Source organism: Schistocerca americana, chromosome 4 (assembly GCF_021461395.2).
Source record: "Schistocerca americana isolate TAMUIC-IGC-003095 chromosome 4, iqSchAmer2.1, whole genome shotgun sequence".
NCBI classification, from domain to species: Eukaryota; Metazoa; Arthropoda; class Insecta; order Orthoptera; family Acrididae; genus Schistocerca; species Schistocerca americana.
The window spans coordinates 481,588,117-481,616,023 of NC_060122.1; the positions used below are offsets into that span (position 1 = coordinate 481,588,117).

Consider the following 27,907-nt stretch of genomic DNA (forward strand, 5'->3'; position numbering starts at 1 on the left):
CGCGGTTCCTGGTGTGTCCGCTGTGCCGTGCGTGTGATCATTGCTTGTACAGCCCTCTCGCAGTGTCCGGAGCAAGTATGGTGGGTCTGACACACCGGTGTCAATGTGTTCTTTTTTCCATTTCCAGGAGTGTAGTTCACATAAACGAGGTGTGGCCAAATCGTCCAATCTAACAAAGCGTCGAAGAAAATTACAGACACCAAGGAAACTACGAACATCACGTTTTGTAGTAGGAACAGCATAGTTACGAATAGCGTCTAATTTCTCTGGATCAGGAAGAATACCTTCTGTAGAAATAACGTGACCGAGAAATTTCACCTGAGAACGACCAAATTCAGATTTTTCCAAGTTTACTTTAATGCCAACTCTTGCAAAAATACGTAATAATGAATCCAAAATTTTGTAGTGCTCACTCCAAGAATGTTTAGCAATAAGAATGTCGTCAACATATGAAGTAATATTGTCACGAAGATAAACAGATAAAATTTCATATAAGCTATGAATGAATGCTGCTGAAGGTACAGTAAGTCCAAACGGTAACTTCTGAAACTGGTAACAGTTACCAAAGGCTAAAAAGGCAGTATATTTCCTACAATCAGGGTGGAGTTCTATTTGCCAAAAACTTGCGCGCATATCAATCGTGGATAAAATTTTGATTCCATGGAAATGTTGAAGAAGTTCATCTAAATTTTGTGGGCGGTCAGTTTCAGGAACGATGATGTTATTTATCTGTCTGGAATCCAGAACCAAACGAATTGATCCATCCTTTTTAAGAACAACGTGTAATGGGCTAGTATAAGGACTGACTGCAGGCTCAATAATGCCCTGATCTAACATGTACTGAAGTTCATTTTTAACCTTGTCTCTGTAAGCCAAAGGAATAGCGTACGTTTTCCCGCGAAATGGTGTGTGTTCTTTTACTTTAAATAAATATTGTAAGCCTTGTATAGTTCCTGTGTGATGACTAAACACTGTAGCATGTGAAGTCAAAATGTGGTGCAGCTCTTCTCTTGCAACGTCATCTGGCACTTCAGCTTTCTTAACCTTTTCATTAATTAATTCTTCGCTATTAATTATATCATCCATCGCGTCTCTGTATCTATTGTCATTGTGATGAATAAACACACTGTCGTCATAATGCTCAACGAAAACATCAGAAGTAAGAAACCTTAAACATTTTGTATCTGTCTCAGATCTTGTTAAACACTCGAAAAATTTCAAACATTTCGGCATTCCGGCAACAGTCAAATTCACACTTCCTTCTTTAAAGTTCAAAATTGCCTTATGTGCGTTAAGAAATTCCATACCTAATATAATTTGTGTACTGAGTAATGGAACAATAATAAAATTAGCAGAAAATTCGTATTCTTGACAAATGAAATTTAAATTGGTCTGTTGTTTGACTTCCACACTTTTTCCAGAAATCGCTCCTCGAATTGTAGTTTTAGAAATAGGTAACACAGGACAAGCAATAGTTCTTTCACATATACGAAAAACTGATTCACTAATGACATTCAATGGGCTCCCAGAATCTAAAACTGCAGTGAACTTATTCCTACCCACACATACTTCAATAACAGGATGTAAAACTGCGTCTACATTATTTTCCTTTTCGTCTAGCAAAATGTCTCTCATGTCTTCCAGGCGTACGTAGTGTAAAGTTCGCGCGCCTGGCGCTCTCTTGTCGCATCCTGTAAATGAAACAAATTATTTTCTTCATACCCCTCTGCTATCTGTGATTCTAAGTTTCTTCTACTGTCCTTTCCTACTATTTCGCCTTCAATCTGTTTGACTTGCTTTCGTAATGCCTCAAATTCCCTTTTCACGCGTTCATTAAATTTTCCCTGATTTTCAACATGCTCATTTATGTTCTGGTACTCTTCAGTTTCTGCAAATGGTAATGGAGCTGTATCATCCGAATCTCTGTCCCCATGTAAACTAAGATTTGTCAGTTTATCTGAAATTTCCTCAACCCTTTCCGATAAGTCACATATTTTTTCTTTCTGTTTTTTTATGTCTTCCGTAAGTGTCGCAACTCGGGTTTCAGTATTGACACATTTGGTAGTTAACTGTTCATATTGTTGTGTTAGATTATTTATTCTGTCATTTGGTAGGGATTCCTCGATTCTCTCAAATATTTCTTTCTTATCGTGTGCACGTTGTAAATTTAACTCTGAAAATTTCTGTACTATCACGCGATCTCTTTCTTCCTGTACTCTATCCTGTTCCCTTTGTCTGATTTCTACTGCAATTAATCTATTATTGTGAGCATTCAAAATCGGTTGTACTTCTTCTCTGATTTCTTTCTTTAATTAATCTTTCATATTTTTGAAACATGTCCCTATTCGTGAATCTAACCGTGTTTCCAAAGTTCCCATCTCTGTTTTAAATTCAGATCCTAACCGAGTTTCCATTGTTCCCATCCGTGTTTCCATTGTTCCCATTTGTGAGTCTAACCGTGTTGCCAAAGTTCCCATCTCTGTTTTTAATTCAGATCGTAACTGTGATCCCAAATTTAATATTGCACTCATCAACTACTCCGTACTAACTTGTTCTAAATTCTTTTCGCCCCTGACATTTCCCACAAAACCAGTTTCCTTCGTCATAGCTGTAAAGCTATCTGTGTTCGATACTATTCCAGAATCTTCTATCGTTAATCTCGTATTCTGTGAATTTTCTGATTGAGAAAAATTTTGAAATGGTTCCGGACTATTTTCCCGACTTATTAAATTGTTTTCCACTTCATTATTCATCATACTGTTGTCCTGTGTTGGCGAGTTCGCCATGTCAACAATTTCGTCATTCTCACTATTCATCATTTTCGCCTTTTTCATTGATCGCGTAATCATTTACAAAACATAAAAAAATTCGTCACTGTACGAAAATTACACACAATGACTCATTATCTCCAACAATACCATTTACATGAAAAGTTTCCCTCAAACACGATTAATCGAACAATTGAAATAATTGCACTAAATTGTCAAACCCGTAGACAAGACAACAATTTAAATTTTGAAAAATACCATTAGAAAAATGACAATTACCAAATCTACACATGCAATACAGACTACAATTACTAAACTCAAATTACTACAACAATACTACAGTCTACTATTTACAATCAGAAGAATCCAAGGGACGATCCGAAGCAGCGGTCGCCACGTGCATGGGGGCTTAATTAAATATGATTGAAAATACTTTTTGTTTTTTAGTAGCTGTAGGTCCGATTACGCTGTGTCTCGTAATCGGTTGGCCCTGACTAGTATTATTACGCTATCTGACTGCAAAGAACAACAACAAGAATGAAATGAAATTTTTCGTTAACACAATTAATTAATTAAGTCCCCAGCAACTATGAAACCTACGAAACCAAAGCATAAGTATAACTGTTCTGTGTGTGGAAGTATGACTCAACGGACATCTGGCACGGTTCTTCTTCAACAAGACAAGAATTTTTAAATACCAATTTTACTGACGTGATAAAAGAAAATTAGAAATACGATAATTGCGTAAGGAAAGCAGAATTACACCCTAATACAAGAACACACGCCAGATGCTTTGTTGACTGAACCTGTAATGACGCATTATTTAGGACACTAAAATAAAAACAAACTGAGTTAATTACCTCATTTATATTGATGAAAATCATTCTAATCCTTACATTATATCTCAACCAGAACTCTCCAATATCACATCTCAGCAAGCACTGCCTAATAGCACATCTCAACAAACACTCTCTGCTACAACATCTCAGCACAGACTACCACGAGACCTCGACAGGCACTCACTACTACGAGCTCTCTCCAAGCACTGACTTCTACGAGTTCTTAACAGGCACTGACTTCCACGAGCTCTCTCCAAGCACTGTGGAGGCGGCTTTATAATACTCTTTGGCGCAATCTCTGGCGCAGTGGCTCAGTGTAGCCACCTTTCAACATCTGGTCAATAAAATTTGAAATGAAACTCGTCCGACATTTTTCCAGTCATCAGTAGTCCAATCTCGATGTTGACAGGCCCAGGCAAGGGATAAAGCTTTGTGTCGTGCAGTCATCAAGATTACACAAATGGGCCTTCAGCTCTGAAAACCCATACTGATGATGTTTCGTTGAATGCTTCACACACTGACACTTGTTGATGCCCCAGCATTGAAATCTGTAGCAATTTGCGGAAGGGTTGCACTTCTGGCACGTTGAACAATTCTCTTCAGTCGTCGTTGGTCCCATTCTTGCAGAATCTTTTTCCAGACTTAGTGATTTACCGGTTAGGTTAGGTTAGCAGCAATTATGTTTTACCGGATTCCTGTTATTCACGGTGCACTCGTCAAATGGAATTACGGAATCCCGACTTCATCGCTACCTCGGACATGCTATGTCCCATCACTCGTGTGCCGACTATAACACCACGTTGACACTCACTTAAACGTTGATAACCTGCCATTGTAGCAGCAGTAAGCGATCTAACAACTGCGCGACACACTTGTGTTATACTATAGGCGTTGCCGACCACAGTGCCGTATTCTGCCTTTTTATTTATGTCTGTATTTGATTACACATGCCTATACTAGTTTCTTTGGCGCTTCAGTGTATTACAACCATCCATATTGTAACTTATGTCCTATAAATAAATGTTCCAAAACACTAGGACATTGAGGATGTTTCATAAAGTTACATTTTATCGATATTAAATGTCAGATAATGCGTTAATGCCATTTGAAGGTTTTAGGAGGTATATGGCAGAGGACAAAGTTACTAGCTGCACATCATCACCGTGATGAAGTGGGTGACATCGCAAACAGTGAGTGAGAAGATGGAACTGCAAGTATGGTAAGTATGGTTCGTGTCCTGTCATCTGCACAAAATTTATTTATTCACCTTCACATTTCTGAAAGCTTGTGGGACTTGACATTGTCAATAATTTCCAAATGAAGCATGAAACATGGAAATGCTAGTCACTATTCAAAACAAGTTTATTATCTGGAAAGAGCAAACTACCACTCATCGCCAGAATAAAAAAGACTGAAATATGGGAGAAAGTATTAAAAGGTCACTTACATTCACTGTCAGCTGTCTATAAAGTATAAAAGAAAAATTTCAAGTCAGTTGTTTTAGGAGACTTCTTTTCCAAACGAGTAAATTTTCAAACTGAGTACATATGCAGAAGAAATATATTCTGTTACTCATGCAGGTATATTTCCGGTGGTGTTTTTTCTAGTTGTTTCTGTTATTTTCAAGAGCAAAGGAATAAATTTAATTTCCTCAGAGCGACATTTTTAGGGTAAATTGGAACACACTTCACATAACCAGCACACTTATTCGTACTATGTACCGCAATATAAATAACGAGTATGCTTTTGGCAGGTTGTCACTTTCAAACAAAGAAAAGATAGCAATAGTTTCAAAATTTGTAATGAGTGAACCAGCTGAAAATATAAAGAACTTCGGCTTTAATTCGTCTGCTAGAATGTGTGTTGCAGTCACGACGAATAGCTTGACAGCAGACACATCTTTCAATGCCTTTGAGAAAGCCAAAGTACTTGAAAGGTGTGCTGTCAAAGCACCTCTCGTGATGCACGTCTCGATCCCTTATTGACCCACAGAAAATCGTGACTGCAAATACCTGTGACGACGAGCTTACGGGTGAGCCTGTAAGCTAAGACGACCATCTCTAGTACAAAGGATGTGACAACACGATCAGAAAGTGAGGATCCGCCAGCGCTGCCATTCAGAGGACCACTACCAAGACCTATATCCGAAATGCTGTAAAACACCCCAGTGAGAACTTCTGAAACAGCTGGTCACTGTTCTCCAGGAGAAGCAGCAGTGCCATGAGCTGAGGTGCATGCAACATGGTATAGCAGTTGATATCGCTAGTTAGCGTGCGGTTAGGTTAGGTTAGGTCAGGTTAGCAGAAATTATTTGTTGCTAGCTGAAAAGTTCGGCTTTGTCTGGGTATTCATTTTGCCAATTATCTATTAGAAAGGAAAACAAAAAAATGAACTGTACTTGTAGTGTTATATGTAAAAAAATTGATTTTTCCATGTATTAGTGAAACTCCTTTGAAATTATTCGGCACACTTGGTGTGAGATGATACTGGACAGTTGAGATGATACCGGACAATTTCTGTACACTGGGCGATTTGCTTCGTATGTGCACAAGGCAACTAGGTAAAACGTCTCTATGGTAATGCTTCTTCATAGCTCTATAGGCAGCTATTGTTTTCACTGCAGCCATTCGATCTTAGCTGTTCAAAACTGTCAAAAGCGCTGCCATGGATTTCCTGAACTTGACTCGACTGTAAAAATGTCTTGGTAGTAAACTTCATGTGTGATGCGACATTCTTTTAACGCACCTCATGGCGTCATATCTCTTAAACTATGCATCACAGGGATATATTTATGTAGGAACATTCATCCAGCGGCATACTGTCTGGAAAATATGTTGTGGACATAGTTAGTAGCAAATAAGTAATAAATTTAAACGTCTTGCACAATGCGGCAGTCTACCATGCATATCCGTGTTTATGAAGTCATATCTCCTGAACTATGTGTGGTACCATGATATAATTTTGTATGTGTATTTAGCGGCATATGTGTATACGCCTGCGAAATTTCTTTAATGCGAATAGAGTTAGTAGCACAGAAGTAATATAAATTTAAATGTCATGCATGATGCAGAAGTTTTCCTTCCATCTCATTGTTTATGACGTCATATCTCCTGAACTATGATAGGTAGGTGGCTCTTACTGCTACAACGATTGTTGCCTGACAGTAAGGGATATATGTACCTAGTATGGTTGCAATCTGTCCAGCGATTTAGGGAGAGATGTGGTACATACATGCATACACACACATATTTCAATCCATCTATATAATATGAGTGGGTTTAGTTTTGATATTTCTCATGTTTGTAATACCTACTTTTTTTTGGAATATAGAATGTTTCCTACCCCCATGAACCATGGACCTTGCCATTGGTGGGGAGGCTGGCATGCCTCAGCAATACAGATGGCCATACCATAGGTGCAACCACAATGGAGGGGTATCTGTTGAGAGGCCAGACAAATGTGTGCTTCCTGAAGAGAGGCAGTATCCTTTTCAGTAGTTGCAGGGGCAACAGTCTGGATGATTGACTGATCTGGCCTTGCAACACTAACCAAAACGGCCTTGCTGTGCTGGTACTGCGAACGGCTGAAAGCAAGGGGAAACTACAGCCGTAATTTTTCCCGAGGGCATGTAGCTTTACTGTATGGTTAAATGATGATGGCGTCCTCTTGGGTAAAATATTCCGGAGGTAAAATAGTCCCCCATTCAGACCTCCGGGAGGGGACTACTCAAGAGGACGTCGTGATCAGGAGAAAGAAAACTGGTGTTCTACGGATCGGAGCGTGGAATGTCAGGTCCCTTAATCGGGCAGGTAGGTTAGAATATTTAAAAAGGGAAATGGATAGGTTGAAGTTAGATACAGTGGGAATTAGTGAAATTCGGTGGCAGGAAGAACAAGACTTTTGGTCAGGTGAATACAGGGTTATAAATACAATATCAAATAGGGGTAATGCAGTAGTAGGTTTAATAATGAATAAAAAAGTAGGAGTGCAGGTAAGCTACTACCAACAGCATAGTGAATGCATTATTGTGGCCAAGATAGACACGAAGCCCATGCCTACTACAGTAGTACAAGTTTATATGCCAACTAGCTCTGCAGATGATGAAGAAATTGATGAAATGTATGATGAGATAAAAGAAATTATTCAGGTAATGAAGGGAGACGAAAATTTAATAGTCATGGGTGACTGGAACTCGAGAGTAGGAAAAGGGAGAGAAGGAAACATAGTAGGTGAATATGGATTGGGGGAGAGAAATGAAAGAGGAAGCCATCTGGTAGAATCTTGCACAGAGCATAACTTAATCATAGCTAACACTTGGTTCAAGAATCATAAAAGAAGGTTGTATACATGGAAGAATCCTGGAGATACTAGAAGGTATCAGATAGATTATATAATGGTAAGACAGAGATTTAGGAACCAGGTTTTAAATTGTAAGACATTTCCAGGGGCAGATGTGGACTCTGACCACAATCTATTGGTTATGAACTGTAGATTAGAACTGAAGAAACTGCAAAAAGGTGGGAATTTAGGGAGATGGGACCTGGATAAACTGACTAAACCAGAGGTTATACAGAGTTTCAGGGAGAGCATAAAAGAACAATTGACAGGAATGGGGGAAAGAAATACAGTAGAAAAAGAATGGGTAGCTCTGAGGGATGAAGTAGTGAAAGCAGCAGACGATCAAGTAGGTAAAAAGACGAGGGCTAGTAGAAATCCTTGGGTAACAGAAGAAGTATTGAATTTAATTGATGAAAGGAGAAAATATAAAAACGCAGTAAATGAAGCAGGCAAAAGGGAATACAAAAGTCTCAAAAATGAGATCGACAGGAAGTACAAAATGGCTAAGCAGGGATGGCTAGAGGACAAATGTAAGGATGTAGAGACTTATCTCACTAGGGGTAAGATAGATACTGCCTACAGGAAAATTAAAGAGACCTTTGGAGAAAAGAGAGCCACTTGTATGAATAGCAAGAGCTCAGTTGGAAACCCAGTTCTAAGCAAAGAAGGGAAAGCAGAAAGGTGGAAGGAGTATATAGAGGGTCTATACAAGGGCGATGTACTTGAGGACAATATTATGGAAATGGAAGAGGATGTAGATGAAGATGAAATGGGAGATACGATACTGCGTGAAGATTTTGACAGAGCACTGAAAGATCTGAGTCGAAACAAGGCCCCAGGAGTAGACAACATTCCATTGGAACTACTGACGGCCTTGGGAGAGCCAGTCCTGACAAAACTCTACCATCTGGTGAGCAATATGTATGAGACAGGCGAAATACCCTCAGACTTCAAGAAGAATATAATAATTCCAATCCCAAAGAAAGCAGGTGTTGACAGATGTGAAAATTACCGAACTATCAGTTTAATAAGTCACAGCTGCAAAATACTAACGCGATTTCTTTACAGACGAATAGAAAAACTGGTAGAAGCCGACCTCGGCGAAGATCAGTTTGGATTCCGCAGAAATGTTGGAACACGTGAGGCAATACTGACCCTACGACTTATCTTAGAAAATAGATTAATGAAAGGCAAACCTACATTTCTAGCATTTGTAGGCTTAGAGAAAGCTTTTGACAATGTTGACTGGAATACTCTCTTTCAAATTCTACAGGTGGCAGGGGTAAAATACAGGGAGCGAAAGGCTATTTTCAATTTGTACAGAAACCAGACGGCAGTTATAAGAGTCGAGGGGCATGAAACGGAAGCAGCGGTTGGGAAGGGAGTGAGACAGGGTTGTAGCCTGTCCCCGATGTTATTCAACCTGTATATTGAGCAAGCAGTAAAGGAAACAAAAGAAAAATTCGGAGTAGGTATCAAAGTCCATGGAGAAGAAATAAAAACGTTGAGGTTCCCGATGACATTGTAATTCTGTCAGTGACAGCAAAGGACTTGGAAGAGCAGTTGAACGGAATGGGCAGTGTCTTGAAAGGAGGATATAAGATGAACATCAACAAAAGCAAAACGAGGATATTGGAATGTAGTTGAATTAAGTTGGGTGATGCTGAGTTAACTAGATTAGGAAATGAGACACTTAAAGAAGTAAAGGAGTTTTGCTATTTGGGGAGCAAAATAACTGATGATGGTCGAAGTAGAGAGGATATAAAATGTAGACTGACAATGGCAAGGAAAGCGTTTCTGAAGAAGAGAAATTTGTTAACATCGAGTATAGATTAGATGGGTAGATCACATAACTAATGAGGAGGTATTGAGTAGAATTGGGGGGAAGAGGAGTTTGTGGCACAACTTGACAAGAAGAAGGGACCGGTTGGTAGGACATGTTCTGAGGCATCAAGGGATCACAAATTTAGCATTGGAGGACAGCGTGGAGGGTAAAAATCGTAGAGGGAGACCAAGAGATGAATACACTAAGCAGATTCAGAAGGATCTAGGTTACAGTAAGTACTGGGAGATGAAGAAGCTTGCACAGGATAGAGTAGCATGGAGAGCTGCATCAAACCAGTCTCAGGACCGAAGACAACAACAACAACAACACAAAATGTCTGTGTATATAGCGTCACTCTCTGGCCAGGAAGTCAGTTCCATTCTATATGTTCTTTCATGTCCATAACAAATATGCTTCCAGTGAAAAGTGCTGTATTTTATTGACGAACCAATTTTCGCATTTGGACTTCACTGTGGTTATGACGTGAGAAAATCTCTCTATTGTCCACCAGATTCACTCCCAGATGTAACTGAAAAATTTAGAGCCCACCTCAGTTCGCTGGCACAAATGTTCCTCTTTCATACTGTCATCACTGACAGAGAATCACTTCATGCAACCATCAATTTGGAAAATTACAGTTTTGTTAGTGGTTAGCATGACAAGATATCCAATGAAATATTACTAAAAATGTTCTCTAAAAACTACCTCGATCTGGTATAGTTCAGGAACCCACTCACAGTGGATAATACACTAGACCTAATGGCGACATATATACCTGATATTGACGACGACGAACATATTAAAATGGAAATGTTCAATAACCTCTAGTGGCAGACTCCACGAGAGAGGCGTTGTACATCATGGAGACGTTTACTTTTGAATTTCTGAGAGAGTGCGTTCCAGGAAGAGTCGTGCAACATATTACTTCCTTCAACATATGTCTCGTGAAATGCCACAACGGTAAAATTCGAGAAACTAGATCTAATGCAGAGGTTTACCCACAGCCATTCTTCCCACGCCCCAGCGAAGTGGAGGTCAGTAAGTAATACCAGAAGTACCTTTCACCACATACTGTCAGATGGCTTGCGGTGTATAGATGCAGATGCAAAACAGATATTAGTGACTGCAAGACAGTTGTAGCAACAATGATTATAAAATTACATTGGGTAACTAAAACATGTAGGAAGATTTTCAGATTTAGTAAGTTACACAAAGAGGCAGTCCTGTCACATCTTCAAGAGGATCTCAAAATATTTACCACGTATCTTGTGGCAGGAGTACCTAGAAGAACTATAGTTCAAATTGAAAGGAATAAATTGACCATAAACTGGATAGATATGTGTGTAGTTCGTAATGGTCGGGGAAGGGGTGGGGGAAGGGAGGAAATAGTCCATGGTATATAGTTATTATAAAGTAACTTCTAAAGAAACAGTACCTTCTGCATAATGAGCAGAAAAGAAAGCATAGGACCGTGGATAAAGACATGCTGAATGAAACGTGTTTGGGTGTCAAGAGGGCAATGGGTGAAACCTTCCATGACTAACACAGCAGAGCATTATCAAAAGATTCCTCACAAAACCCAAAGAAATACTGGTTATATGTAGACGATGTAAGTGGCAGCAGAGTTGGTGTCCTGGCAGTCATAGATGAAACAGGAACCGAAATTGAGGGTGTATAAAAAAAAAATAAACATAAATACTGAACTCTGTATTCAAATGATCCTCTACTGAGGGAGATACACATGTAACCTTTGATGTTTAACGATTTTCTCATTTTTAACCTTCTAACTGAAAAAGTAAGGCGCGATTTAAAAGCTAATGTATTTTCATTTATATTTGATGCACTTTGGTAACATTAGATTGTCACAATAGTTAGTGGATAACTGTATCATATGTCAAAGATATAGTCCATTGTCGCTGTAACTAGAAGTTCGCCAGGCAACAGTCGATGGTACAGACGGCATTCCCTTAATTGATCGCATTTTTCTACTTTTGCGCCATTTTCAATGACTTTGGTATAATTTCACTAAAGCAGTGTAGTATGATGAATCTGTACTACCGATAATACTCAAAATGTATGTCTCTTGTGAAGTTTTGTATATATTGTTTCCATGGACTCCTAATATGGGCGTCGCGGAAGCTGCGGCCGCCTATATCGGTTCTCTTCCTGTATGACACACGCAGATAAACTGCTGCACCAGTCGCGCTGATTACGTTGAGCGCTATGGAGGGTGAACTGGAAATGCCCGTATCTCGGACACTGTACCGTCAGTCGTCCATTGAAATGCGCGTCCAGCCAGCTTCTCCCACAGCTTCTGAATACGAGGATGAAGGCGAAGATGACAAGCCGCAGCCGCCTCGTGTAATAGACGTTACTCCTAAAATTCTCCAAAACAAACAGTGTGAAACACAGGGTCATACACAGCAAGTAGTGCAAGATGAAAACGAAAAGTTCAAACTTAAGAAAAGCTCGGATGAAACCACACCGTCAGAAGTCAACAGTACGCAAGAACAAGCTCCAAGCAGTGAGACAGAAGAACCTGATTATGTCGTACTGGCAGTTAGAAGTGACGTGGAAGAGAAGCCTGAACAAAAGGAAGATAAGGAGGCACCAGAACGAGCACAGAAATCCGACGAGAAAGAAAATTCAAAATACAGAAACAGTCACTGCGAATCAGTTGGGACACTGAAAGGTATGTGAATCATAAGTAATGAGCATATCGGTAAATCTTCATTTCATATGGTGTAATTGACGTGTTTGACGTTAACTATGCAAAAATGTAAACATTCTGCTAGCAGTAGATGAAGCTTCAGGAATTAATATTACACTATACGTTGTGTAAATGTTTCTACGTGTTTCTTAGTCTGTACTACATTATAAAAAAAAATCAATATGGCTGCCAGTGGTGACTATGTCTCATGCTATGTCTTACGCTGCAGTGATCTGTCGAAACGTGATGAATAACAAAATTCTTCCGAATGTTTGACATGTGGAGTTATTACATTAAAATGCATTACCCACTATCTCCTTTACGACAAGCTCCGATTTGTGCAGTATCTAGATGCGTCTCGTTTGTAGGTAGAACGGACTAACATCTAAGATTACATCTATTCATGTGCATGTTATATGCACTCTTCCTGTTATCTTTCTTTGTGTTATTTCTAGGAAACTTACTTGTTTTCGTGCTTTCTATTACAGCGTAATGCAGCAAAGCTATTTTTTACATAGATTTTTCCAATGTTATTGAGGCTCATATATGATAACGAGAAAATCATGTGTGAATTAATACCACTAGAGCAATTTGTCTTTGCTGTATTTATCTTTACAAATAATATTTTATATCTGAGATACATTTACATCTAAATGACTACTCTGCGATTCACACTTCAGTGTTTGGCCGAGGGTTCAACGAACAAAATTCAGACAGTATCACTACCGTTTCACTTTCGAATAGCACGTGGGAAAATCAAGTACCTAAATCTTTCCGTGTAAGCTCTGATTTCAGTCATTGTACTACGACGGTCATAGTTCCATAGGTAGGTGGGAGTCAACAACATATTTTCTCATTCGGAGGAAAATGAAAATGAGCGTTTGGCGTCATTGGCCGGGAGGCCCCTTGCGGGGCAGGTACGGCCGCCTTGGTGCAGGTCTTATTACGTTCTACGCCACATTGGGCGACCTGCGCGACGAATGGGGATGAAATGATGATGAAGACAACACAACACCCAGTCCCTGAGCGGAGAAAATCTCCGACCCAGCCAGGAATCGAACCCGGGCCCATAGGACGGCATTCCGTGCCGGTGACCACTGAGCTATCGGGGCGTACTCGTTCGGAGGAGAAAGCTGACGATTGAAATTTCGTGAAAAAATCCCACTGGCAAGAAAAAAGCCTTTGCTTTAATGATTGCCACCCCAAATCAAGTATCATATTTACGACACTCTCATCCTTCTTTCGCGATAATGTAAAACGTGTGCCCTTCTTTGAACTTTTCTGATGTCTTCCACCAAGCCTATCTGGTAAGGATCCCATACCGTGCGCAATACACCAAAAGAGGACGAAAAGGGAGGTGTACACAGTCTCTTTAGTAGATTTGTTGCATCTCTAAAGTGTTCTGCCAATAAAACGTAGTCCTTGGTTTGCCTTTCCCACAACATTTTCCGTGTCATGGTTCCTGTTTAAGTTGTTAGTGATCGTAATTCCTAGCTATTTATTTAAATAGACAACCTTTAAATTTGCGTGATTCATTATGTAACTGAAACGTTGTGGTTGTTTTTAGTACTCATGTGGAAGGTATCACACTTTTTGTTGTTTATGTTCAGTTGCCACTTTTCGCACCATACACGTTTTTCGTCTAAACCATTTTGCAGTTGGTTTTGTTCTTCTGGCGACTTTAGGCTGGACGATAAACGACAGTATCATGTGCAAACAATCTAAGAGGGCTGCTCAGATCACATCCTAAATCGTTTATATAGACTGGGAACAGCAAAATAACACTACCTTGGGGAACGCCAGATATAACTTCCGTTTCACTCGATGATTTTTCATCAGTTACAATAAACTATACCTTTCTGACAGAAAACCACAATCCAACCACACAACTGTGACGATGCTCTACAGTCAGGAAATTTCGTTAGAAGCTGCTTGTGAGGAACTTGCAAAAACCTTCGAAAAATTTAGAAATATAGAATCAACTTGGGATCCACTGGCGATAGCATTCATTAGTTTGTGTGAATAGAGAGCCAGCTGTGTTTCATTACAAACGATATTTACTGAATCCTTGTTGTCTATGATGTCTAGATGGTTTTCATAGAGGATTTCATAACGTTCAAACACAGTGTGTGTTTCTAAATCGTACTGCGAACTGATGCCAGTGATATGAATCTATAACTTAGCAGATCACTTCTATTTCCTTTCTTCTGGATCTACACCCATTTTCTGCAAAGAACTCTGAAGCACATGAAAGAGGGTACACCTCATTATACAGTTAATAAGACTTCGACCCATTCACTTCAAGCGTGATGTGCGAGAAGAATGACTGTATAAATGAGTCCATGTGTGCTGTAATTAATCTAATCTTATCTTCACAATCGCTACGAGATGGATACATGGAGGTTGTAGTCTATTTCTATTTTTCATCATTTAAAATAGTTTCTTGAAATTTGGATGTAGACTTTCTCTGGAGGTTTCCCGTCTATCTTCAGTGTCAGGCAGTTAAGCTTCTTCAGCATCTGTGACACTTTCCCATTGGTCAGACAAACCAGAGACCATATGTGCAATCTTTCTTTGTGTGTGTTCAGCAGACCCTGTTAGTCCTATTTGGTATGGATACTACAAACTTGAGCAGTATTCTAGGAAAGTCACACAAGTGATTTGTAAGCAATTTTCTTTGTGGACTGATTGCATTTCCCTAGTTTTATCAATAAAGCGAAGATTGCCACCTGCTTTACCTACAACTGAACCAGTGTGATCTTTCCATGTCATATACCTAGAAAGGGCTACATCCAGGTATTTGTATGAGTAGACCGATCCCAATAGTGACTCTTATAAACTGTGCTCATAGGAAACTACATTTCTTAGTTTTAAAAAGCACACAGTTTTAGATTTCTGAATATTTAAGGAAAATTTCCAATCCTTGACTACTTTGAAATTTTTTCAAGAATCCACTGAATATTTATCCGGATTTTTTCAGATAGTGCTTCATTACAAATAACTACATCGTTTGCAAAAAGTTTGAAGTTATTGTTAACATTATCCACAAGACCAACAACATAAACACAGACAGCAAGGGTCTCTGCACACTTCTCTGGGACACATTAAAGTTATTTTTACATTTGTCAATGACTCTCCAACCAAGATAACATGCCACTTCCTCCCTACCAAGAAACCCTCAATCTAATCGAAATTTCACTTGATACCCCATTCAATTGTACTTTTGACAATAAACATAACTGTGTTAGAGAGTCAAATTTTTTTTCGAAAATGGAAAGGTACTGTTTCCACTTTACATCCCTGACCTTGACCTTGCATGTTAGATTGACCTGTACCACTTTCCAGTCCTTAGGTACAGATCATTGAGTGAGCATTTGTATGTGATTATTAAATATGGAGTTCTTACAACAGTATACTCCAAAAGAAATTTAGTTCAATCCTTTGGTCAATATTGACCACTTACAGCGAAATGTGTTAAGACATAACTATACAATTAATAACAATTTTTACAGAGAAATCCTTATAATTTAATTCCACTTCTTTTAGAAATATTCTTGTAAACTAGCGTTGATAATGTTTATCTCAGATAGTTCTACTTTCTTGTAAAATGCGTGTTTCAGTAACGAGTCATAAATCCGCACTTTCATTATATTACAGGACAAGGATCAGCTACATATAGGAAGTGCTTATTTTGTGTGTGGTTGCAGCCTTTGTCAGTCTGTGTCATGGTATATGAAAAATCCTGTTTCTGTCCTGTGTTGTGAAGGTATACATTCTCTTTGTATATTCTCATTTAAGTTGCTTTTGATATAAAGCAAAGCTGTATATAAATGTATACATTTAACAGTGTGGTTCATGGTGTGGGTTCCTGTAGTCATGTCCTAGTTCATGAACCACGGGCAACGTATGAGTGGCCAAGTAAGTGGTCCCGACAGTCAGGGTACCAGTTACTTTGGAATAAGGCTGGGCATCTCGGGCATATTCTGAGTCGTGGTCACCTTTGTGCTCATACGGCAAAGGCTACCAAATCCACCGGTTAGTCTCTCAACCGTTAGGGGTAAAACCCAATGGGACTCGGGGCAAGTAAGACTAGCAACCTGCTTCCCTGGTACTATAAATATGATGCTGGCAACAATCAGAGCAAAATGCTTTATACATCTAGAAAAGGCATATGACCGGGTTCCTAGGTGGAAGTTATTGTCTGTTCTATGAGATTATGGAATAGGAGGCAAACTTTTGCAAGCAATTAAAGGTCTTTATATGGATAGTCAGGCAGCAGTTAGAGTTGAATTGAGTTCATGGTTCAGAGTAGTTTCAGGGGTAAGACAAAACTGTTGTTCATATTATTTATGGATCTTATGTTGAAAACAATAGTCTGGCTGGGTGAGATTAAGATATGTGAACACAAAATAAGCAGTCTTGCATATGCGGATGACTTAGTTGTGATGGCAGATTCGATTGAAAGTTTGCAGAGTAATATTTCAGAACTAGATCAGAAATGTAAGGACTATGGTATGAAGATTAGCATCTCCAAAACGAAAGTAATGTGAGTGGGAAGGAAATATAAACGGCTTGAGTGTCAAATAAGAGGAACAAAGTTAGAACAGGTGGACGGTTTCAAGTACTTAGGATGCATATTCTCACAGGATGGCAACATAGTGAAAGAACTGGAAGCAAGGTGTAGCAAAGCTAATGCAATGAGCGCTCAGCTACGATCTACTCTCTTCTGCAAGAAGGAAGTCGGTACCAAGACTAAGTTATCTGTGCACCGTTCAATCTTTCGACCAACTTTGCTGTATGGGAGTGAAAGCTGGGTGGATTCAGGTTACCTTATCAACACGGTTGAGGTTACAGATATGAAAGTAGCTAGGATGATTGCAGATACTAGTAGATGGGAACAATGGCAGGAGGGTGTCCACAATGAGGAAATCAAAGAAAAACTGGGAATGAACTCTATAGATGTAGCAGTCAGGGCGAACAGGCTTAGATGGTGGGGTCATGTTACACGCATGGGAGAAGCAAGGTTACCCAAGAGACTCATGGGTTCAGCAGTAGATGGTAGGAGGAGTCGGGGCAAACCAAGGAGAAGGTACCTGGATTCGATTAAGAATGATTTTGAAGTAATAGGTTTAACATCAGAAGAGGCACCAATGTTAGCACTGAATAGGGGATCATGGAGGAATTTTATAAAGGTGCTATGCTCCAGACTGAACGCTGAAAAGCATAATCAGTCTTAAATGATGATGATGTTGATGATGATTAAAACAATCAATATGTTGAGCTTGATAAAGTGGGGTAGTTTGTGCTCCTTAGGTTTCACTTGGCATTATTTTGATTAGTTTTTTTTTTAATTTTCAGAATTTTAGTGAAATAACAGGAACATCCTACATCAGAAGGCCATAGGAAACATGTGACTGAAATAGTCTACAATAGTCCACTTTCAGGTACCCATAAGTGACTACAGCTCCCAGTTTCCAATTGAGACGCACACTCTTGCTATTCATTTGCAGACATGGCTAATATGTCCCTACCTCTATAATTTGAAATCAATATGACAACCTAAAAATATTAATGGTTTATTTTTTACAGCTTTAGTTTACCCCTGAATTAGTACAAGTGTTTTATTAGGATCACAGACACATTGATTAGAAGAAAATCAATTCATTTCTAGTTCTAACTTTTCGTATGTTGCCTGATGTCATGGTGTGTATTGAGTAGTGTGTCACCTGCATAATACACTACTGAATTGCCTCGTACCCAGTATGGTAAATCGTTAACTGTAATGATGAAAGTACTGGAACAGAGACACCTCCATGGCACTCAAGTCTGAAGCTTCCTTCAACGAAGAGTATCTATTTTTAATTGAGACTAACGTGTCTACTATTCCTTAAATATGACAAGATTAGAGCTAAAGATGGGTTTCTTATGCCATAAATTCTAGTTTTGCAAATAACATGTCTTTGCTGAGATCACAAAGTGCAACAGATACCAGATCCTTATTTTCAAATGCAGTTAACACCTGGTTAACAACTTCAGTGATAGCGTTTGCAATACTTTTACCATGTTAGAATCCAAACTGTCTGTTGCAGATAAGGTCATGTTTCTAGAAACAAGTATTTGGCTGAAGCCTTGGGGATATTTCCAGCTAAGCCATGTCTCCGCAATACCCTTTCTTTCAGGAGTGCTAGTTCTGCAAGGTTCACAGGAGAGCTTCTGTAAAGTTTGGAAAGTAGGAGACGAGATACTGGCAGAAGTAAAGCTGTGAGGAGGGGGTGTGAGACGTGCATGGGTAGCTCGGATGTTAGAGCACTTGCCTGCGAAAGGCAAAGGTCCCGAGTTCGAGTCTCGGTCCAGCACACAGTTTTAATCTGCCAGGAAGTTTCATACCACCGTACACTCCGCTGCAGAGTGAAAATCTCATTCCAGATATTAAGCTGGTTGTACATCAGATTTCGAGCTTCTATGTGACACAGGATATCTTGGAGATATTGCATGCATTTAAATTTGTTATTGTTTCTCGTTTCTTCTGCGACATTGTCCTGACTTGTTTTGTATACCATGGGAGATCTGTTTCGTCTCTAATTAATTTATTTGGCATGAATCTCTCAACTGCTGTCAATACTATTTCTTCGAATTTAAGCCACATCTTGGGTACACTTACATAGATAGTTTGAAAGGAACGGAGACTGCCTCTTAGGAAGGTGTCAAGTGAACTTTTATCTGCTTTTATAAACATATGTGGTTATGGTGGTCGAGCAAATGGAGCACTAGACTCTGACCAAGGAATTCCCAGATCAAGCCACAGATAGAGATTTTTCCTCCTTTTAGTCCCTCCAAGACCACCCTAGGTCCACATAGTCATAACTGAATTTTTATTAAGAGTTTAGTTGACACTTATGGACTTTTTTTAAAAAAATGGTTTATTGTGTGAAAGCTTTGCTCCAAGAAAAAAATTGAGTTTATATTTCAAAGCTTTTGGAATTTTCATTCTTTTAACTTTATCTGGTGAATTATTGTACATCCAATTCCCAACGTGGAACAAGTTTTATGATAAAAAGTTGTTCCGCACTCAGTCGGCGGCCCTTCATACAGTGAGTTGTCGACACACATGAAAAAAAGGCCAGAGCTCAGAAGTTCGTGTGATGTGGGTTAATGATGTCACATATGTACGAAATTTCACCACTATTTCACCCAATGTCACTGTGGACGTGTCACACGACGGGAAGGTCGTCACCCCCCCCCCCCCCCTCCCTCCCAATTAGTCACATCTCACCTCTTCTCGTGAAGTTTCTGCGATAGGGAACAGAACTGTGGCCCAGGAAAACGTTTCATACACACCATCTCTCAGAATCGACACAAAAAGGCCTCAATGGGTGGCCTAAAGTTCCTTTGGGGCGTTCATTCCCATACATTTCAGTCGAAAACGGTAGTGCGCAGTGCAATGAGTACCTGGATGACGTGCTTCACAATCTTTTTTACACTGCTGGTCACATACGAATGCTGATGGGTGTCGAAAGGGCTGCCTGACCCGCCGATGCTTATGTATAGGTGAACTGGGGGTCTTCAAGAGCTCCATTGCTGTTTTATTCACGCTCATTTCCGTGTTGCACCCCTAAGTGCATACGTCCCAGGAGAGAACAATACAGAAGGGCTGAAAGAGCATAAACACCCTTTGCTATTTCTGCTCACAGTCAGATTTCGAGAAATTATTTTGTTTGGTCATTAGTGTTTCCACACTATATACAAGAGCAAAAATTGTGGTCACTAATTTTTTAGAACATTTCTCCTGGAGCACAACGGTTTCTTTATTACTTAAAAATGAACATGAACAGTCAAAACTGCAAGAAGCTTCTCTTTGTGAAGTTACCGGTTTCGGTCTGTTTTAGACAATCTTCAGATCTGACACCAAGATGGCAGACGGTGACTGTGAACGGAGCCGGCGCTAGACTCCACAAAGGCTGCTCAGTTAGCGTTCTTGGAGTTTGGCGCCTGCTTCGTTCACAGTCACCGTCTCCCATCTTGGTGTCAAGCCTGAAGATGGTCTAAAACAGAATGAAAATGGTAATCCTATAAAAAAAGGAAGTTTATTGTAGTTAGGACTATTCATGTTCATTTTTAAGTAAAATTGTGGTCAGGCTACACTCGAAACGGGACAGACCACATTCAGTGGGTTGCAGCCCCAGCATGTCCTGAGAGAAGGACTGAATCGTCTGGGAGGTCGTGTCAACAGTGTCCAAGGTTGTGAAGAACTTCGTCCTGTTGTGCGAACGTTCATTTTTCGACAGCCAAATGTGTGGTAATGAACCCCCCAAGAGAAAGCATGGTTTCATTGACGCGCTTTATGCCATCTCCTAAGGCCTTTTCGTGCCGATTGTTAGCGGTGGTGTGTCTGAAATGCTTTACTGCGTCATCTGTAAGAAATCCATGTGATTTCAACGCTGAGTATCGCTGTTCTGGCCTCCACTGCAGAGGGTGTGAGACGCAAGTATAAGTACAAGCAAGTCTTCTGGTCCAGATTGTTTACCAGTTAGTTTCCTTTCAGAGTATGCTGATGGAATAGCTCCATGATAGTTAAATCATATACAACCGTTCGCTCGACGAAAGATCCGTGCACAAAGACTGGAAAGTTGCTCAGGTCACACCAGTATTCAGGAAAGGTAGTAGGGGTAATCCACTAAATTACAGGCCCGTATCATTAACATCGATATGCAGCAGAATCTTGGAACATATATTGTGATCGAAAATTATGAATTACCTCGAAGAAAACGATCTATTGACAGGCAGTCAATACGGATTTAGAAAACATCTTTCTTGTGACACACAGCTAGCTCCTTACTCGCATGAAGTGTTGAGTGCTATTGACAAGGGATTTCAAATTGATTCCGTATTTCTGGATTTCCGGAAGGCTTTTGATACTGTACCACACAAGCAGCTTGTAGTGAAGTTGCGTGCTTATGGAATATCGTTTCAGTTATGTGACTGGATTCGTGAATTCCTGTCAGAGAGGTCACAGTTTGTAGAAATTGACGGAGTCATAAAGTAAAACAGAAGTGATTTCTGGCGTTCCCCAAGGTAGTGTTATAGGCCCTTTGCTGTTCCTTATCTATATAAACGATTTGGGAGACAATCTGAGCAGCTATCTTAGATTGTTTGCAGATGACCCTGTCGTTTATTGGCTAGTTAAGACATCAGAAGATCAAAACAAATTGCAAAAAGATTTAGAAAAGATATCTGTATGGTACGAAAATTGGCAGTTGACCCTAAATAACTAAAAGTGTGAGGTCATCCACATGAGTGCTAAAAGGAATCCATTAAACTTCTGTCTCTCCCCCCACATCCACCACTGGTGGCAGCTCCTGTCCAACTGCCCAACACTATGTGCTGTTCACATCCAACTGCCCAACACTACAATAGCGAATATTCCAACAATGCCAACCAGCTACAGACTGCATACAGCACAGTCAGTGATTTTCATACAGAGCACTATGGGGTGTTACCAACATAAAAATCTAAACAGCTTACTTATATAGCCCCCATGTTCCCCACAAAAATTTACGAATTGTTTTGGGCAATGGCCACTACATATCTGCTAATTTTTTATATTAACGGTAATAAATATATCAAATGCACACACTTATTGATACACTGTTGGTCAAAACTTGTCCTCACAGCCGATAAAGACAGTCCTGATCATTCATCACAGTAGTACAACATATAAGCAGTAAAAGAAAATGCATACGGAAGTAATGGATTTCCATGCAGTCTTGAAGAAGCAGTGTTGTCCTTACAACAGAAAGACAGTGCTGACTCTTGACATGCAGACAGGTAATGGGCCACAACAAAGCGAACCCATAGCAGAGTCAGTCGAAGTTTTGAAGAATATTGGTAGGTAGGTCATCACAGAGCAGACCCACTGTAGTTCTTGTAGAGATGGCCAGCAGCCATTCATTACGACTGTGTGGTTTCACAATCACCATCGACGAGTCTTGTGGATAATATAGCAAGTCCATAAACCACCACTTGTGCATTCACATACTTTTTGGAATGTCCTTAGAACCAGTAGTTCTGTCAACCAGTCCCTTGCTGAATTATCAACACATGTGCGAGCACTAACAGTCCCCCTTTTTTCTCACATATTGTGCATATACTGTGACCAACAGAAACGTGTGCAGTAACCTTACTATATACTTAATTTGAGGAACTGGCGTTATTCAATTTTATGACATGAGAATACAGTTAAAATGGTACAAAATACATCATTAAAGAACATAATAATACAGATACCATTTGTAGCGTTACAAAAGAATAGAAATAAGCAGATACATCAGTGTTACAGGAATTGTGACATAAGTAAATAAATGAGAATACTCAAAGAGTAATTTGTCATATGATCATTAAAGGAAAACATAACAGAGTAAATAAAATCTAAACATTTTTCCAAAGTATTTGAGGATAACAGTATTCCTCATCATAGTGAATGTAGCTTAGTATTAGAAAAATTCTACAACATAACTCTTATCAGATAAACACATAAAGACAGGAAGAACACAAATACACAAGGGTACACAGACACATAGCGGAATAACACAAAAGGAAAGGGCAGGTTTATTTTTCAGTACAACATTTGGTACTGCAATATTCATAGTATTTGATTTGCAAACAAAATTTTCTTTGCTTTTCGGAGATCTCCCTTAGTTCATCATTATTCCAAAAAGTCCTATCTATGCATGATTTCTGTATGCTATTCATATCCTCTTTCAAACTAATTATTCTTCATTGTACACTACCTTTTTGGCCAAACTTTTTTCTTATATCTTCTCAATGCAGTCTTTCCCAATTCTTCATACTTAGTTTCTTATATAGTATCCCCCTCTTAAGCTAACTTAAATCTACTGAGCTCAGAGATATATACTAGAGAATGAGGCAATGCAGCAGTACAAAACAATTAACGCAAACAAGAATGAGGAAAAAATGCAAAGTGGCAAAGCAAGCAGCAACAAATATAAATTACCAAAGCAAATGCAATGTTACAACTAATATAAGGGAATGTGCAGCAATAAGACAAATAAATCAGTAGTAAAACTGGCTTAGCATAGTAATACAAAGTGAAATACAGTACAATTATGCCAGGCAAACAGCAGCAGCAAATGCAATAACTTATACCTAAACATGACAAAGCTCAAGCAGAAAAAATATTACAGTAAAGATAAAGGAAATGTCTATTTATACCTTAATACCTATGTCACATCTTAACACTAGAGTGATACATCGCAATAACTTACTCTACCAAACAAGTTACCAAATCGTTGAAAAAATTATGTATGCATTTCCTGTGAAGAGAGATGTCTATTTGTGCTCCCTTTTTTAAAGAAAGTAGATCAGAAAATTATTATTTACTGGGTCTGTAGACAGAAAACATTTCTATTTGTACATATATTAAATTTTATTTTAAACAATGCTACAGTGCAGCTAGAAACTAGATATTAAACAAAATAGCCATATATATATATATATATATATATATATATATATATATATATATATATATATATAAAGCAAAGCATGAAACGTCATTCACTAGCTATATAGCATCTCCTAAGGCAGTGAAAAAATCTCTCAACAAGACAGACAGTCATAATCAGGTGTATAGACGTAAAATATTTCTCATCATTTCATTAGGCATTTCAGAAAATATCAGAAAGTACGAGCTCCAAACTGTAATTGTATGTTTTCAAGTATGAGCGTGTTGTATTTGGGATGATTTCTACAAAGGAATGTCAATATCGAGGTTAATGGCTTCGTTTTTCTCCACCTGTGCCTCTGAACGGCCCACACTAGTGGCTTTTTCTCCAGGCAACTGTCGTGCAGCTGGGCACCCACAACGCATTACGTCAAGGTCACCTAACTTCTTTACTGAAATATTTACAATAGCAGTTTCTGCTACAGTGACAGTCTCATATAAAAATGGCCAAAATTTCTGTTACCATAGTGGCACTCATAGTCAAGCACACGCTCACCCTTCATAATGATCACAACCACACCTCGACATCACAATACACATCGTCGTCGCAATAATATCATAACACCTCAATCAAATCTCAAAAACGTCGTAGCTTTCTTCAATTATCACAAAACCTTAAAAAAATGCTCTCTGTTCGTTTCAATGAAGTCATCTACCTCAAACATACTTCAAAGATCATGATCCCATATAAAATATAGCATTCAAAGCGCTCATAGTATCACAATGGTTCCAAAAAATATGAACAGTTCACAAAGTAAAAATACAATTTCATAAGTGTGAATAAATTTAACTGTGTAATTACATACGTATGTGTCACTGACATAGTAAAAAAAACGTTTGTCTCTTTGTTAAATAATCAGATAGCTGTGTAATTCTGTGCTAGAGAAATATGATACCGATGTGTAAAGTTGTATAAGCAAATACCACATTAGCTAGGGCTCCTAGCGCTTGCCACACGCTTAGTACACAAAGTAAACGTGTACCCCCTGAGGATTAATGTAATTATACCCTCGGGTGTAACAGATCACAGCAATCGAATGAAATGTATCACTGAAAAGCATCCTTGTATATTCGTAATTAGAGAATCTTTCAAAAAAATGTTTTAAGTACAAAAATTAATCACTCAAATACGTTTCCTGTATCGCCAAACTGTGCATCTTGCTGTAAGTAATTTCTGTCATTGGTTAACGGTAAAAATGTGCCACGTGTCGTAGTTGCCGTTGTACACATGGAAAGTTCTGCAAAAGTCAATGTCCTTACCTCATTATAAGCGAAAGTGAAATGCTATGCGTATAGATATCGTAGTTATTACACTCATTGCCGTGATCAAGAAAGTGCTGTAATGTATTGTGCTATGGAAAAGGCTGTCACATTGTAGCTATAACACAAAAGTAACTACTAAAACTTGTTTCACTTTCCAAAAGGATACAGAAAAACTGTGCAGATAAAAAACAGATACAGCGTAAAAGCAATAATATAAATTGTGTCACTCATTAGTAACATCGTGATATAATTGTGTAGCTGTCAAACAAACCAAATGCTAAGTCATCTGTAATCTCTCAGAAAGTACTTTAAATAAAGAATGTCTTTTCAAGTAAACCAAAATGTTGCATTAAAGTCTCATTAGCAGTATATGTTCTAAGTATGTAAGCCTTATAGTCGTTACATAAACGTGCAACCAATAAGCAAGAACGTACACACAATAATACTATAACAACGCATTCGTAATTACTATCTAAATAAGTTCCCTAGGTTCTTGCCTGGATAGTTAAGTTCAAAACATTGTTGCATATTACCAGTTTCTAAGTGTGAAAAAGTGTACGTGAAGTACATGAAGTGAAAAATTTTATGGCAAAGACTAAGTTAAAAAGCAGATTATCTCTCAATAAACGGTTTTACATGTGAAATGTGGTGTAAATCTTTACTCCTCCAAGTACGCAGAGTTTCAACTCCAACGCAATTATCATGTTGTATAAAACTTCCTCGCAGATTAAAACTGTGTGCCCGACTGAGACTCGAACTCGGGACCTTTGCCTTTCGCGGGCAAGTGCTCTACCAACTGAGCTACCGAAGCACGACTCACGCCCGGTCTCACAGCTTTACTTCTGCCAGTATCTCGTCTCCTACCCTCCAAACTTTACAGAAGCTCTCCTGCAAACCTTGCAGAACTAGCACTCCTGAAAGAAAGGATATTGCGGAGACATGGCTTAGCCACAGCCTGGGGGATGTTTCCAGAATGAGATTTTCACTCTGCAGCAGAGCCCGCGAAAGGCAAAGGTCCCGAGTTCGAGTCTCGGTCGGGCACACAGTTTTAATCTGCCAGGAAGTTTCATATCAGCGCACACTCCGCTGCAGAGTGAAAATCTCATTCTGGAATCATGTTGTACACATCGGTAAAGAACGATAAAATTTTTCTCAAAGTCAGCGCCTATGTTATTTTTCTTTGGGCCAGCCGGCGCATGTGGCTGCCTGTGGCACGAGTCATTGTCTACTGTCTCTTTGTTGTCGCGCATTGTTACTGGGGTTTGGATATCTAACTTCTACAAATTCACCTTGCCGATAGGGCCTTGCCCTGTTTGAATCCCGCCAGTTCTGATGAAATTCAGGTCTGTCGTTATGATTATATCGTCTGTCGTTATGTCGGTAGTTTCTTTCTTGTCAGTTACGTGGTGGAGAGTTTCTCCCTGAGTCATAACTGTGCGGTGAACCGTTGCGTCTGAAGTTATTCTGTCTCCCTTGATAACAATTATTTTGGTTCCCATATTGTCTGTTTCTCTGATTGTCTCTGTCATAGTCATTACGGCGGAGATGTGACCTTTCCCTGTAATTATTATTACTCTACCAACGGTTGTCATACGGGTGATGTCTGTTTTGGTCACGATTTGCGTTGTAAGAGTAGTCTTGTCGTGTCCAGTTATTATTTCTGTTGTTATGGAATTGTGACAGATGTGACATGTAATTGTTGTTTTCCTGGTTTCGCGTCCCGCGATTGTCAGTGTCAATTTCCAATTCTTGTAAGAGTCCCTGAAAAGCTTCAATGTCGTCTTTGCAACGTCCTGTAAAAATAATAGGTCATAAATGTTCAGGCAATTTAATTAACCAAATGCAAATAAGTTCTGAGGGGCTGTACGGATTTGTCAAATACTGATTTTTGTGCAACATGTCTTCAAAATATTTTAGTGGACTGGGAATTTCAGATTGCTCGAAATGTTTCATGATTATGATGCTATGTTTTACGCGATCTTGAGTAGCTTGAGACCTATATGCTGAGAGGAAAGCATGATAAAATTCTCCTTCACTGTGATAATCGTGAATGACCGATCGCATTCTTACAGCTGGTTCATTCTCTAAGTAGCCACACATAAATTTTAATCTGTGCTCTAATGACCATTTGGGAGGAAAACAATGAGAGAATTGATGAAGCCATGCTTGTGGATGAATGTCGTTGCCGGAATTCTTAAATGTTTTGAATTTACGTGTAGTAATGAACAGCTTATAGTCAAAGTCATCATGACGGCGAGTCGCATATCGGTCATTGTTACGTCGTGTCGGCGGTTCCATCTCAAAATTCGGTGCACCTTGACAATTTCTTTCATAATTTTCGAAATGGCCTGTGTTATTATTTTGTGGCTTTTCCGTATTTCTAAGTCGCTCTTCCCGTATTGGAATGCGAGTGTCCTCTGAAATATGTAATTCTTGTATTACCTGTGCCAACTGATCTTGTACTTCCCGGATTTCTCTTTTGTGTTGCGTATAAATTTGATTCTGTTTTTGTTTGAATTTCCTAATTTGTTCGCACTCTTCTGTGTCATCTACCTTTGTAGATTTTTATTATCTGCCTTTGTAGATAAATTATTTAGCTGATCCGAAAGTTCGACTACTTTATCTGATAATGAACTGATTTCC

At 39.1% G+C, this 27,907-nt stretch overlaps 1 protein-coding gene across 1 annotated transcript in view; it reads left to right on the forward strand.

Annotated features, from left to right (window-relative positions):
* Positions 1–11,976: 11,976 nt before the first annotated feature.
* LOC124612368 (beta-parvin) overlaps positions 11,977–27,907 on the forward strand; it is a 112,064-nt gene continuing 96,133 nt past the window's right edge. The window contains exon 1 of the mRNA XM_047140531.1: positions 11,977–12,462. Coding sequence (XP_046996487.1) covers positions 11,994–12,462 — 469 coding nt within the window. The 5' untranslated portion in view covers positions 11,977–11,993. The remainder of the gene's footprint in view (positions 12,463–27,907) is intronic.